Below are 13,754 nucleotides of genomic sequence, written 5' to 3'. Positions count from 1 at the left end.
GACATACAGGATGCTGGGAGAGTTGGATGACATCCATTACACTGACATACAGGATGCTGGGAGAGCTGGATGACATCCATTACACTGACATACAGGATGCTGGGAAAGCTGGGTGACCTCCATTACACTGACATACAGGATGCTGGGAGAGTTGGATGACCTCCATTACACTGACATACAGGATGCTGGGAGAGCTGGGTAACCTTCATTATACACTGATATAGTGACATACAGGATTAGGGGAGAGCAGGTTACCTCCATTATACACTGCCATACAGGATTAGGGGAGAGCTGGGTGACCTCCATTATACACTGCCATACAGGATTAGGGGAGAGCTGGGTGACCTCCATTATACACTGACATACAGGATTAGGGGAGAGCTGGGTGACCTCCATTATACACTGACATACAGGATTAGGGAAGAGCTGGGTGACCTCCAATATACACTGCCATACAGGATTAGGGGAGAGCTGGGTGATCTCCATTATACACTGACATACAGGATTAGGGGAGAGCTGGGTGACCTCCATTATACTGACATTCAGGATTAGGGGAGAGCTGGGTGACCTCCATTATACTGACATTCAGGATTAGGGGAGAGCTGGGTGACCTCCATTATACTGACATTCAGGATTAGGGGAGAGCTGGGTGACCTCCATTATACTGACATTCAGGATTAGGGGAGAGCTGGGTGACCTCCATTATACTGACATACAGGATTAGGGGAGAGCTGGGTGACCTCCATTATACACTGACATACAGGATTAGGGGAGAGCTGGGTGACCTCCATTATACACTGACATACAGGATTAGGGGAGAGCTGGGTGACCTCCAATATACACTGCCATACAGGATTAGGGGAGAGCTGGGTGACCTCCATTATACACTGCCATACAGGATTAGGGGAGAGCTGGGTGACCTCCATTATACACTGACATACAGGATTAGGGGAGAGCTGGGTGACCTCCAATATACACTGCCATACAGGATTAGGGGAGAGCTGGGTGACCTCCATTATACACTGCCATACAGGATTAGGGGAGAGCTGAGTGACCTCCATTATACACTGACATACAGGATTAGGGGAGAGCTGGGTGACCTCCATTATACACTGACATACAGGATTAGGGGAGAGCTGGGTGATCTCCATTATACTGACATACAGGATTAGGGGAGAGCTGGGTGACCTCCATTATACTGACATACAGGATTAGGGGAGAGCTGGGTGACCTCCATTATACTGACATTCAGGATTAGGGGAGAGCTGGGTGACCTCCATTATACTGACATACAGGATTAGGGGAGAGCTGGGTGACCTCCATTATACACTGCCATACAGGATTAGGGGAGAGCTGGGTGACCTCCATTATACTGACATACAGGATTAGGGGAGAGCTGGGTGACCTCCATTATACTGACATACAGGATTAGGGGAGAGCTGGGTGACCTCCATTATACTGACATTCAGGATTAGGGGAGAGCTGAATGACCTCCATTATACTGACATACAGGATTAGGGGAGAGCTGGGTGACCTCCATTATACTGACATTCAGGATTAGGGGAGAGCTGGGTGACCTCCATTATACTGCCATACAGGATTAGGGGAGAGCTGGGTGACCTCCATTATACACTGACATACAGGATTAGGGGAGAGCTGGGTGACCTCCATTATACTGACATACAGGATTAGGGGAGAGCTGGGTGACCTCCATTATACTGACATTCAGGATTAGGGGAGAGCTGGGTGACCTCCATTATACACTGCCATACAGGATTAGGGGAGAGCTGGGTGACCTCCATTATACACTGCCATACAGGATTAGGGGAGAGCTGGGTGACCTCCATTATACACTGCCATACAGGATTAGGGGAGAGCTGGGTGACCTCCATTATACTGACATACAGGATTAGGGGAGAGCTGGGTGACCTCCATTATACTGACATACAGGATTAGGGGAGAGCTGGGTGACCTCCATTATACTGACATTCAGGATTAGGGGAGAGCTGGGTGACCTCCATTATACTGACATACAGGATTAGGGGAGAGCTGGGTGACCTCCATTATACTGACATTCAGGATTAGGGGAGAGCTGGGTGACCTCCATTATACTGACATTCAGGATTAGGGGAGAGCTGGGTGACCTCCATTATACACTGCCATACAGGATTAGGGGAGAGCTGGGTGACCTCCATTATACTGACATACAGGATTAGGGGAGAGCTGGGTGACCTCCATTATACTGACATACAGGATTAGGGGAGAGCTGGGTGACCTCCAATATACACTGACATACAGGATTAGGGGAGAGCTGGGTGACCTCCAATATACACTGCCATACAGGATTAGGGGAGAGCTGGGTGACCTCCATTATACTGACATACAGGATTAGGGGAGAGCTGGGTGATCTCCATTATACACTGACATACAGGATTAGGGGAGAGCTGGGTGATCTCCATTATACACTGACATACAGGATTAGGGGAGAGCTGGGTGACCTCCAATATACACTGCCATACAGGATTAGGGGAGAGCTGGGTGATCTCCATTATACACTGACATACAGGATTAGGGGAGAACTGGGTGACCCGTCAGCTCTGGCGCCGGGGCGGGGCTTATCGTCAGGGGTGGGGCTTATCGCGGGGGGGGGGTGCGGCGGCGGGCTTATCGGGACATATCGGGGCTCCCTCTGAGCAGGATCCCCCACCAGCTACTCACCTCTCCCCCTGCTGCCCCCAGCTCCTCTTCAGGTCCCTCCGTCCTCTTCAGGCTTCCGGTGCAGGCAGCCATCCTGTCATACAGAGGCCGCCTGCACAGGAAGCTGCTGTCTCTGCCCCAGCACTGTTTCCTTTAGCTGTGCCTGCTGTACGCACAGCTAAAGGTCTCTCTGGCCAGGGGATCTGGAACTTGGATTCCAGTTCCTCGGGCCAGTCCTAATGATGCGGGGGCTGCGGGCTGGGTACTGTCGGGCGCCACCTGGCGCCCCCTAGCTGTGGGCGCCCCGTGCGGTGGCTCGGCGCGGCCTCCCCTAGAAACGGCCCTGCCCACTGGCCAACAGTAATGGAGAATAAAATGGAAAACAACATGCATTTTGATCACGTCTCTTTTCCCAAAGTAAAAGGCTCAGAGTCATCTGCATTGGTGTGGACCCTAGACAAGGGAATAAGCCCCCAAAATATTCAGCCAAGAAGAATCTTCCCCTCGGCACTACCAAATCCCAGGTGCTGATGAGCCATCACTCACGGAGCTCTCGCACACACATTATGCTCCTATTATATAGTAACATAGTTAATAAGGTTGAAAGACGAAAAGAGCCAATCAGATATTCACATTGTGGTGCTCTGTAACGTGTAGAGCTTGTACAATCCAAAGCACAAAATAGAAGTAAATGAAATGTGGCACTCACCACTTCATGCAACATAAAACTTTAATCCATTTAAGGTGGAGGGATGTGGCGGAGCAGGTTGCCCTGCTTCCTTCTATTTTGGGATATGGGGTAATATAGACTGTTTGGGCATACCGCATGGATGAGAAAGAAAAAGAACAGGCTATATTATATATAGTTTTATTGATTTGGCCTCCAGCTGCCACAGCATTCGTCGCCAAGGAAAAACTGCTGACAGCCGCCTCATGACCGCCATTCTGTGCTCTTATGGTGCGTTCACACAGACAGATTGAAGCCAAAACCAGGAAGAGACTATACACAGAGAACAGGTCATAAAGGAAAAACAGATTTCTCCTCTTTTCACATCCATTCCTGGCTTTGGCTTCAATAATCTGTCAAATAAATCTGTCTGTGTAAACCAGCCATTAGTTTCTGCACCCATGGAATCACTGTGATGAACCTGTAGATCAGGCTACACTAAGACACTGCAGGTACATGTACCTCATCATGTGCAAAGGGGTTAATAGCAAGGTTTAGTGGGAACATTAGTCTATAGGAATGTATAGGAATATTGGTGTACAGATCCCACCATGGCTTAAAGGAAATGTGTCAACTAAATTTCCTTTTGCTGATTAGTCAGATACTAAAACTTGTTCTTTTATTCTCATCTGTTTCTATTTTCTGACTGTAATTTTTATTTATTTCACTTTCTGTACATTGTCAATCCACAGGGTGTTGCTATTGTCTCCTCTATATACTGGTGTCACATGATGCTGCAATGCTGTACAGATCACTTTACTGCAGCCTCCTCTTATCACCACAGGGAGCTGCTATTGTCTCCTCTAGCTACTGGTGTCACATGATGCTGCAATGCTGTACAGATCACTTTACTGCAGCCTCCTCTTATCACCACAGGGAGCTGCTATTGTCTCTTCTATATACTGGTGTCACATGACACTGCAATGTTGTACAGATCACTTTACTGCAGCCTCCTCTTATCACCACAGGGAGCAGCTATTGTCTCCTCTAGCTACTGGTGTCACATGATGCTGCAATGCTGTACAAATCACTTTACAGCGCTCCTCTTATCACCACAGACAGGAAGTCTCAGCTTAGTTTTAACCTCAGTGGCGAGAATGAGAACTGCAAGATTTCAGGATTATTTTATAATATAGATAGAAAAATAAAAAAATTAGAAGAAAAAAAGTCACCAATTTTTTTTTTAATAAATCTGTTTAACATTATTTAAGTCATTTTCTGATGACACATTCCCTTTAAATTGCAGTTACTTCCTTTTCCCAGACTTCCTTTCTGTGTGCTGATTGGCTTAACAATCACCCTCACTTATCTCTCCATGAATGAGCGACTAAAGTGCAACTAGTCAGAAAGTGGTAGGAGCTGTGACTGTCAGAGCTCCCCACTATGTACACTGCCACTATACTGATGACATGCCCTGCAGCTCTGGAGTCACAGTGCCTATTGTAGTGCACGTGCAGAGGCTCCAGGGGTGCAGGGCATTGCATCAGTATAGTGACAGTGTACATAGTGGGGAGCTCTGACAGTCACAGCTCCTAATGGAGTGCACATGCAATCAGAGCACCCCACTATGTACACTGCCCTGCACCCCTGGAGCTTCTGCACATGCACTGCATGACCTTAGTATAATAGTAGATCCCAGTAAGTGCCCATAGGAGGAAGAGGCAGCAGCTCCAATTACCCAGAAGCTATATTATGTATGAAGGGAGAGAGAACATCCACCTTTATCTCCTGTCTGTAGTATAGGATTGAGCAGTGGAGAAACATATTACATCCTTTATTCTTGAGCCCTGTGCCAGAGATAGAACACACTGACCACAGAACATGTGCGTGTATGTGTGCGTCTATCTATCTATCTCCTATCTATCTATCTATCTATCTATCTATCTATCTATCAATCTATCCACACACACATACACAAAATTGTCTCCCAGATAAGAATTTATTTCTTCCATCACTAACATTGTACAGGTCAGTGGTTAGTGACCCAGAATATCATGCAGGAGGTTGGGGGTTCAATTCTCACCTTATTTTTCTATAACAATTTTTTGTATATTTATTACTTTACTACCAATTTACTGTATAGGTTATCATATAATCTTCTTTGTATTCCTTCTGATCCCTAATGACCGTGACACTTTTCCTTTTCACTTTTTTTAAGAGCCATTAACTTTTTGCTAACTATAGAGCAAGACAAGGCTTGGTTTTTTGCAGAACCAATTGTAATTTGTAATAACACCTTTCACTTTCTCATAAAATATACTAGAAAAACCAAAATTAAATGCGGAATGAAATTTTGACACATTTGGGGGTTTTGCTCACAGTAAATCTTACATTATCTTTATTCAGTACGGGTCAATATGATTACAGAAATACCAAATTTATGCACATTTACAGTTATAATGCCCCTTGTTATAATTATATTATGTTATATAATGTTATACAGTTATAATGTGCCCTCCATATAGTAATAATATCTCCTGCTGTGTCCCCATATAGTAATAATGTCCCCTGCTGTGCCCTCCATGTAGTAAGAAGGTCTCCTGCTGCGCCACCAAATAGTAATCACACCCTCTGCCATATAGTAATAATGGGAGGAATAGATCTTTTAACATATATTAAAAATTGCTATAATTTAGCTTTTCCGCTTACCGAGCATAGACAGTTTTGGCAAGAGAATCCCTTCTAGTTTCACACTCTGCTTTCTTACATGGCTTCTTAAATACTTGTTTACCAGCTGTTATATTCCGGAAACATAATCTTTCCAGCAGTAGGTCAGGGGGGAGGCCCAACAGACTTGAAGCAGAATTGACATAATCTAAAACAAATGCAAATAATATATACAGATCATATATATAACACACACCACACACAATAAATATAAAAAGGTCTAGAGATAAAGTCTTGGCACTGCCTCTCCATCTGACTTGTGCTCTTATGCATGTGTTGATGGGATGTTGTATACAGTAGTAAGCTTAGGTGCTGCCCTACTGTGGGGGAAAAAAATCCATAAACACTTAACAAAGATAATAAAGAGCAGCGGCCGCTCAGCAGTAAAGGTTTATTCTTTACACTGGAACGCCAGGTAATAGGCAGGTATACATACAACCGGGGCATCCCACTAAGACAACAGCTGTTTGGCGCTTGCACACTTCCTCCGGCCCAGTGGTACGTACATATCATTAAAGAGTCACTGTCGTATTTTTTTTTTTTTGCAGAAATCAATAGTCCAGGCGATTTTAAGAAACTTTGTAATTGGGTTTATTAGCCAAATCTGTCATTATCTGCATGTAAAAAGCCTTTTCCCAGGTCCCCCCCCCCCTCCTTCCTCTTTTTCATCCACTCTGAAAAATCTGAAAATTGTGACTTGTTGCAGGAGACGTCCCCTATCTGCTCTAGGGAGAGGGGAGGGGGGAGGAGGAAGGAGGGAGTTAGCCGACAGCAGAAAGCAGATAACAGAGGATTACAGGCACCGAGCTGGGTGACAGCTGTAATCTGAGCTCAGACAGGTCACTGGTGATGGTCAGAAGAGATAACGGGTGAGGGATTTGTAGATTAACTCTTTGTTGTCCTGTTTTGGTCTTTTCTTTAGCTCTCTCCATAGGAGAACAATGAAGACAGGGGGAGAGCTTCAAACTGCTTTTTCATGATAAAAATGCATTTTTCGGATAATAAACCCAATTACAAAGTTTCTTAAAATCGCCTGGACTATTGATTTCTGCAAAAAAAAAAAATCACGACAGTGACACTTTAAGACATCTCACACTGCACGATTTATCAGTAAGGGCCAGAAAGTCGTCAGCATTAGAGTTTTGTGAATACTTTGCCACAATTTATTTTCCAGGTTTCACACTTATTAATCTGTCTGTGGCCCTTAGTAAATCTGGCAGACAAAACTAAAACCTGACCTTGCCGCCGCCACCACCACACTAGAGAGGGCTAGAATGCAAGGCCAGTCGAAAGGATGGCGCTTTGTTAGATAAATATGTCGGTTCTGGTGGGTTTAAAAAGGACACACCTATGACATACAGGGACAAAAAGGGACAAAAGAAAAAAAATTTTTCCTACAGTCCGCATTGTGTTATTTCAGAAAAGACAGAAAACCTTCCAGTGGGAAATGCCCCATAATAGTGGGGAAAAATAGTCTCTCTCTCCAAATATAGCAAAATAAATCCCCGAAACATCTCCAGAATTCTTATACCAAAACTTGTAATTTTGAATATTTCAAGAAAAATATCCTCCCCCTTAACTATCAGGAGAGACATTTTAGAGGGGAAAGGCAGACAGTCAAGACAGACAGACAACCCATAAATGGATCAGCGGAGCCTCGTTTAGAAGTCATGGGACTAGCTGGCTATCCCTCCAGGGAAGGACCATATGGCTTTACTAGATATTGCTCCCACCTATAGTTGGTCATGATTATGGGTGGATACACCTGAAACGCACAGACGCTGTCTGACTGGGCTTCCATGGCAAATATTAGGTTTTATGCGTCATGCCAATAAAGTTACAAGCATTGTTTCAATGGACTGTGCTGATCCAGAGTATCATTTTTGATTCTATTATCTGCAGTTATTGCTCCCACCTAGCCAGAATCCGGCTCCACACTGATGAGGGGCAACACCCCGAAACAACTGTCTGTGGATGAATACCTGGCTTTGGGATTTCCCTGGTCATATCATCAGACTTGGATATTGACTGAAGGGGCCACTTAACCCCTTCAGGACCAAGCTAGTTTTTATTTTTGTGCTTTCGTCTTTTTCGTCCCACATGAGCTCTTATTTTTTACACCACTAATTGTACTTTACAATGGCAGACTTAATCTTTCCATAAAATATGCTGCAAAACTGTTAAAAAATGACTTGTGTGGTGGAATTGAAAAATATTTTTTTTTGGGGGGGGGGGGGGGGTTATACCATCCACCCTATGGTAAAACTGACATGTTATCTATGTTCCAAGTCGGTACGATTACGATAGGAAACTTATATAGCTTTTATTTTATTTGATGGCTTTTAAAAAATTAAATGTTCTTTAAAATTGCTCTATTACCATCCTTATAACGCTTTTATCCTTTGGTCTAAGTGGCTGTGTGAGGTGACATTTTTTGCACCATGATCTGTACTTTCTAACGGTACCTTGATTGTGTATATGCAACTTTTTGATAACTTTTTATTACAATTGTTGTGGAGGTTTTTGCGCTTACACCGTTTACCCTGTGAGATCAGGAATGTGATAATATAATAGTTCGGGTGACTATGCATGCGGTGATACCAAATATGTTTGTTTATTTATAAAATGGGGAAAAGGGGTGATTTTTATTAGGGGAGGGGGATTTTTTATTAATGAAAAAACTATTATTATTTTTAACACAGTAATTAAAAAGTCCTCCTGGGGGACTTCTAGACACGCAGCACTGATCTATCATAGACATCAATGCTGTGTATATAATACAGCACTGATAAAGCAGACCAAAACTGTCAATTACTGAGCCGGGATGAGAGTCATTCTGATGCTCAGGCTGGCTGGGTAAGTTGAATGGATCTCTCTCCATGATCACATCGCAGGGGGAGGTCCCTCCACTAGACCTGTCAGCTTTGACAGTTGCATCTAAATAGCTAATTAGTGGTCTGCCGCGGTCCCGGTCTACTAATAGCAGCCAGGATTGCGGCGGTTCAGAGCGGGGTCGCTGCAGTGTTGGTGGTTTCTGTACAGGAGCCACACCTGTGCTGCGCCCTTCCCGGAAGGACATCTTGCTGGTCCCGTGTTTTGAGACTTAACTGAGGCTCCACAAACCTTTTGATATATTGATGTTTCCCATGGGGCAATGCACCTAGGTTGTCACTGTATTTAGCACTGTAACCGGCAGCCAACAGTGTCTTCCTTGTCTCGTGTCCCTGAGATTAGTGATCTGTTTACCTCAACTACAATAAGGATGCAAATGGCAGCCATTATTCTTTATTACTCTATTCTGCACTAAATAATGTAAAGAAAACAACAAGTGACATTAAATCTTACCTCTAGCAAAACTTGCAATTTCACATGCTTGACTTTCATCAAGTGATTCAGAAAACTGTATATTTCCCAAATGCAAAAGCCCCGATAAAATCTTGAAGAAAAAAAATAAATCAAACTTAGAAACATAGAAGATTGTTGGCAGAAGACGCCCCCGCTCCATCTAGTCTGCCCTTATATTACTTCCATTATCATTTCAGGATAGATATATGTATATACCAGGCAGGCGAACATTCACTAGGTACATACCTAGTTATTTATACTTTATCACGTAAACTTTATAATAGTATGACTATGAGTTTTGATTTTTTTTTCTTTAACCACCGTCCAGTTCCCGTGCACGGCGCCAGTCTATTCCCGAGAACCGGCTTAATTACTGGGGACAGGCCCGCTGGCACCCAATGTGACAAAACCCTCTCCCCTTCTGTGACATGGCTCCATTAGAATCAAAGGAGATGCTTCATAGAGGGTGAGATGAAGGATTTTCAGGGATATGATACAAGTGTTTAAAAAGCATGAAAAAAAGATGGAAGAGGGAATCTGCATGAGAAACTCTTGCAAGTGGAGGCTCGCGTTATTATTGAGACAGAAGCATTGGCCAGTCTTGATGTTAAAGAAATGGAAATTACTATAGCTTAAGGTTCTGTGTGTATATCCTTTTAAATGTAGTTATATAAATTCCGGATTACGGGTATAGAACAGAGAGGACGTCCCACTACCCATCATGCTTTGAGAAAGTGCTGAACAGCGCAAAACAATTGTGGGCGAGAGAAAGGCGCTGCTGCTAATGAGATGTGTGTTGGAAACCTGACAGTTTGCCAGCAGCCCGGGATCAGGAGGGCCGGGGAGATTTCTATTGTGGACTAAGTTAAAGAATACCAAATGTCAGATAGGGGCCAACCATTGGCAAACATAAAACGACCATTGGGGTCCTATACCGCCATTATAATGCTAGATCTTAGCTACCGTGGTCAAGCAGACGATAAGTTACATGAGAGATGAGGACTACATCGTACAGCAGGATCCGGTGAGTAACTAACCTTGAATATGTTATTCTGTGTAGAATGTTCCATTCCTAGATGCAGCATTGCCGTTTTTGTGGATTCAAAGGAATCTTCTGTATAAATCAGACAAGAAATGTATGCATAATAATACAGAAGAAATTGTGTTTAAATACAACTCTACTATAACAGGGTCCTGGAAGAGAAACTATAAGGAGTTCACAAGTATTACCTATATCGCCAATACACAAAGTCTAACTGGTTTGGACTCCGGTGATTTGTCTAATATTCTCTGGTTGTTCTGTGTACACAAGGGGCATGAGCTTTTCAGCTAGTTCAGAGTTAATATTAACACATTTTATGCATTTAAAGGGGTTTTCAGAGGTATAAATGCTCCCTATATTGTGCCTATTGAGAGGGGGTACATAGATTTACTTTCTGGGCTGATGCCTTTTAGGTCATTTTCAATAACCCTGAGCACTAAGTAATCATTATTATATGAATATAATCATTATACAGTGATCCCTCAATTTACAATGGCCTCAAGATACAATATTTTCAACATTATTTTCAATATTTTCTGGACCATCGTAACTTGAGACCAAACTCAACATACAACATACAATGCTACAGAGAGTCAGGGTACTATTACACGGAACGATAATCAGCCGAATCGGCCCGATTCGGACAATTATCGTTCCATGTAATAAATACAACAATCAGCCGATGACAACGATCATCGGCTGATCGTTGATATAGGTTCTGACCTATTTTTGTCGGGTGCCGACCGCGCACTGCTACGTGTAATAGCGGTGCGCGGACGGCGACTAACGATATACATTACCCATCCACGTTCCAGGGCTGTGGTCTTCTTCTCCCCGGGTCCCGCACGCTGTAACGTCAGAGTGGCCTGTCAGCTGACACGTCGCCCAGCCAATCACAGGCCGCGGCGGTCCCGGCCTGTGATTGGCTGAGTGGCCCTGGAAACGCAGCCCTGGAACGTGGATGGGTAAAGTATGTAGTTATGCAAGGGCTGCAAGGACATCGGTAATGCATGTCCTTGCAGCCCTTGTTTAACGATTATAGGGCAGTGTAATAGGCCCAGTAAAGGAGCAGCGATCTAGCAGATCGCTGCTCGTTTACAGGTATTATCGGGTCCTGCTCGGCCCGTGTAATACCACCCTTAGGATCTGCGGCACATGTGAATAACTAGATGATCAACTAATCACCGGCGTACAGAGACCACTTGGGGACTAACTAATACTTAACTTTTAATAGTTCATTAAAAAAACAAGGTCCACACAAACAGACATAAACACCCAATAGTGTACTCTATATCTACAGTGTAGTTTCCTAAAGGGCACTAGGAAATGAGGAAGTTAATGGACCCACACATACAGGGGGTACTGATAAATATGGACTGTAGACCGGATACTATGAAAAGGAGATAGAGTTGGAAACGGAAGGAGAGAAAAGAAGAGGGGTAGTGGTGTACCCTACTCTCAATCCAGATAGCTTCTTGCCCTGCCTTTTGGGGAACCCACCTCCTTAAAAGGGTGGCCCCAACCACGATGACAGTCCCTCTCCTATTACACGTGCCCAGGAGGAAACAAAGAGAAAAAAATAGAAGACAGAAAAGAGTGCATTACCGTGCCAACTCAAACCACCTAAAAACAGAAAAATAACAGCAAGAGATATATTTATATACAGGTACAGCACATATTTCATAAACTGTACTCGTTCCGACGCGTTTCAGCCGTCCCAATTGTGGACGGATTCATCAGGGAACACACATAGCACTCCAGAGGATGTGCTTTAACAAATTCCTGCTGTAAAATTGTCCTCTCATTACAAAGAATTCTTATGGACCTCTTACAAAAATGGTAAACCACAATAACGCAATGAATCGCTCAAAATAAATGCGGTGACAGAGATCAGGTAAACCACCCCATATAGATTCAACTAAATAAATAAAGCAGACTGGTTATACTTAGCTAAACAGATGCTGGATAGAGTAGTAGTGCCGATAGACATGATGGTTACCACGAGGATCCATGATCACCCCACGATGAGAGGGAGATACTGGCTCGTGATAGTGCCGGTCTCTTATACCGGCTGTTGCAAGGCCTGCAAGTACATACTACCGGCACGTTCCTTTAACGGAACGGATGGTAAGAATTACACCAACCGGGAGTTTGCCAACTGTAGGACCACAGGTGTCATATACTTGGCAAGTTGCCCTTGCCCCCTCCAATACGTCGGGAAAACGAAACGGGAACTACGACGATGAATATTGGAACATGTGGGAGATATTTCACATAGCCGTGACAAACCTCTGGCTAAACATATGCGACAAGTTCACCCAGACAACCCCTGGGCCGTCAAGTTTCAGGTAGTTGAGGTGTTACGACCCTCACCTAGGGGGGGTGACCTGGATAAATGCCTCCTCCAAAAAGAGACCCAATGGATCTATAGACTTGGTACTGTGAGTCCAAGGGGTCTCAATGAAGCACTTGTGTTTTCATCTTTTATTGTTTAAATGCCCTCATTTGTTTGCTCGTGGTGATGGTTTTTAGGTATCGACCCCATGCTGCGGTTGGTCAATTGGGATATCAACTCTGTACCCCAATTTATGATAATGATGTATGATGACCTGCCCACCCATTGCTCCCAATATACTATTTGTTTATGCTTTAGACATTTGTGTTTTTTACACTTTCCCCATTATCTATGGATTCACTGCTCAGGGGGAATACTGGCATCTATCATAATGCTCAGGTGTCTATATCATGATAGGCTGCTTTCCATATTGGTATGCTATTATCCCGGTACCCTCTATTTACATCTTGTTTATTTTATTTTTGAGCATGAGTTATATATACAGATGTCTTCTGTCTAGTCCCGCATAATAACTCTGGGTGGAACGCACGTTGCGCTCCACTCTCTATCTTTCCGCCTATGATTTGACTCACTTCCACCGTTTGGAACGCATTTGCATTCCAAGGACCGGAAGTGGCCGGCGATTTTTTCACATTACATTTACCGATAGCAGGGATTATATTCGGCATTCTACTGCTGCCCGGCATCTAATTTTCAGGCGTCCTGTTATCCCAATCAGTATATCTTATGGGTATTTGCCCAGTTTTATCTAGCTGGGTTATCACGTGACTGCCCTGTCACATGACCCGGGACCCGGAAGTAATAGCGCAACAGCCGGTATAAGAGCCCGGCACTATCACGAGCCAGTATCTCCCTCTCATCGTGGGGTGATCATGGATCCTCGTGGTAACCATCATGTCTATCGGCACTACTACTCTATC

General features: G+C 44.0%; 1 protein-coding gene across 5 annotated transcripts in view; it reads right to left on the bottom strand.

The window, feature by feature from the left end:
• Window positions 1-13,754, bottom strand: part of MYO19 (myosin XIX) — a 171,523-nt gene that overhangs the window by 79,812 nt on the left and 77,957 nt on the right. For all 5 annotated transcript variants that reach the window (XM_069945889.1, XM_069945890.1, XM_069945894.1 and 2 more), the window contains 3 exons: window positions 10,474-10,550; window positions 9,437-9,527; window positions 6,074-6,239 (listed from right to left, as the gene is read on the bottom strand). In XM_069945889.1, the coding sequence (XP_069801990.1) occupies window positions 6,074-6,239; window positions 9,437-9,527; window positions 10,474-10,550 (334 nt within the window). The remainder of the gene's footprint in view (window positions 1-6,073; window positions 6,240-9,436; window positions 9,528-10,473; window positions 10,551-13,754) is intronic.

This window comes from Dendropsophus ebraccatus, chromosome 11 (assembly GCF_027789765.1).
Source record: "Dendropsophus ebraccatus isolate aDenEbr1 chromosome 11, aDenEbr1.pat, whole genome shotgun sequence".
Lineage (NCBI taxonomy): Eukaryota > Metazoa > Chordata > Amphibia > Anura > Hylidae > Dendropsophus > Dendropsophus ebraccatus.
The sequence above is the reverse complement of the archived record's forward strand: the minus strand, read 5'-3'. Positions and strand labels throughout refer to the sequence as shown.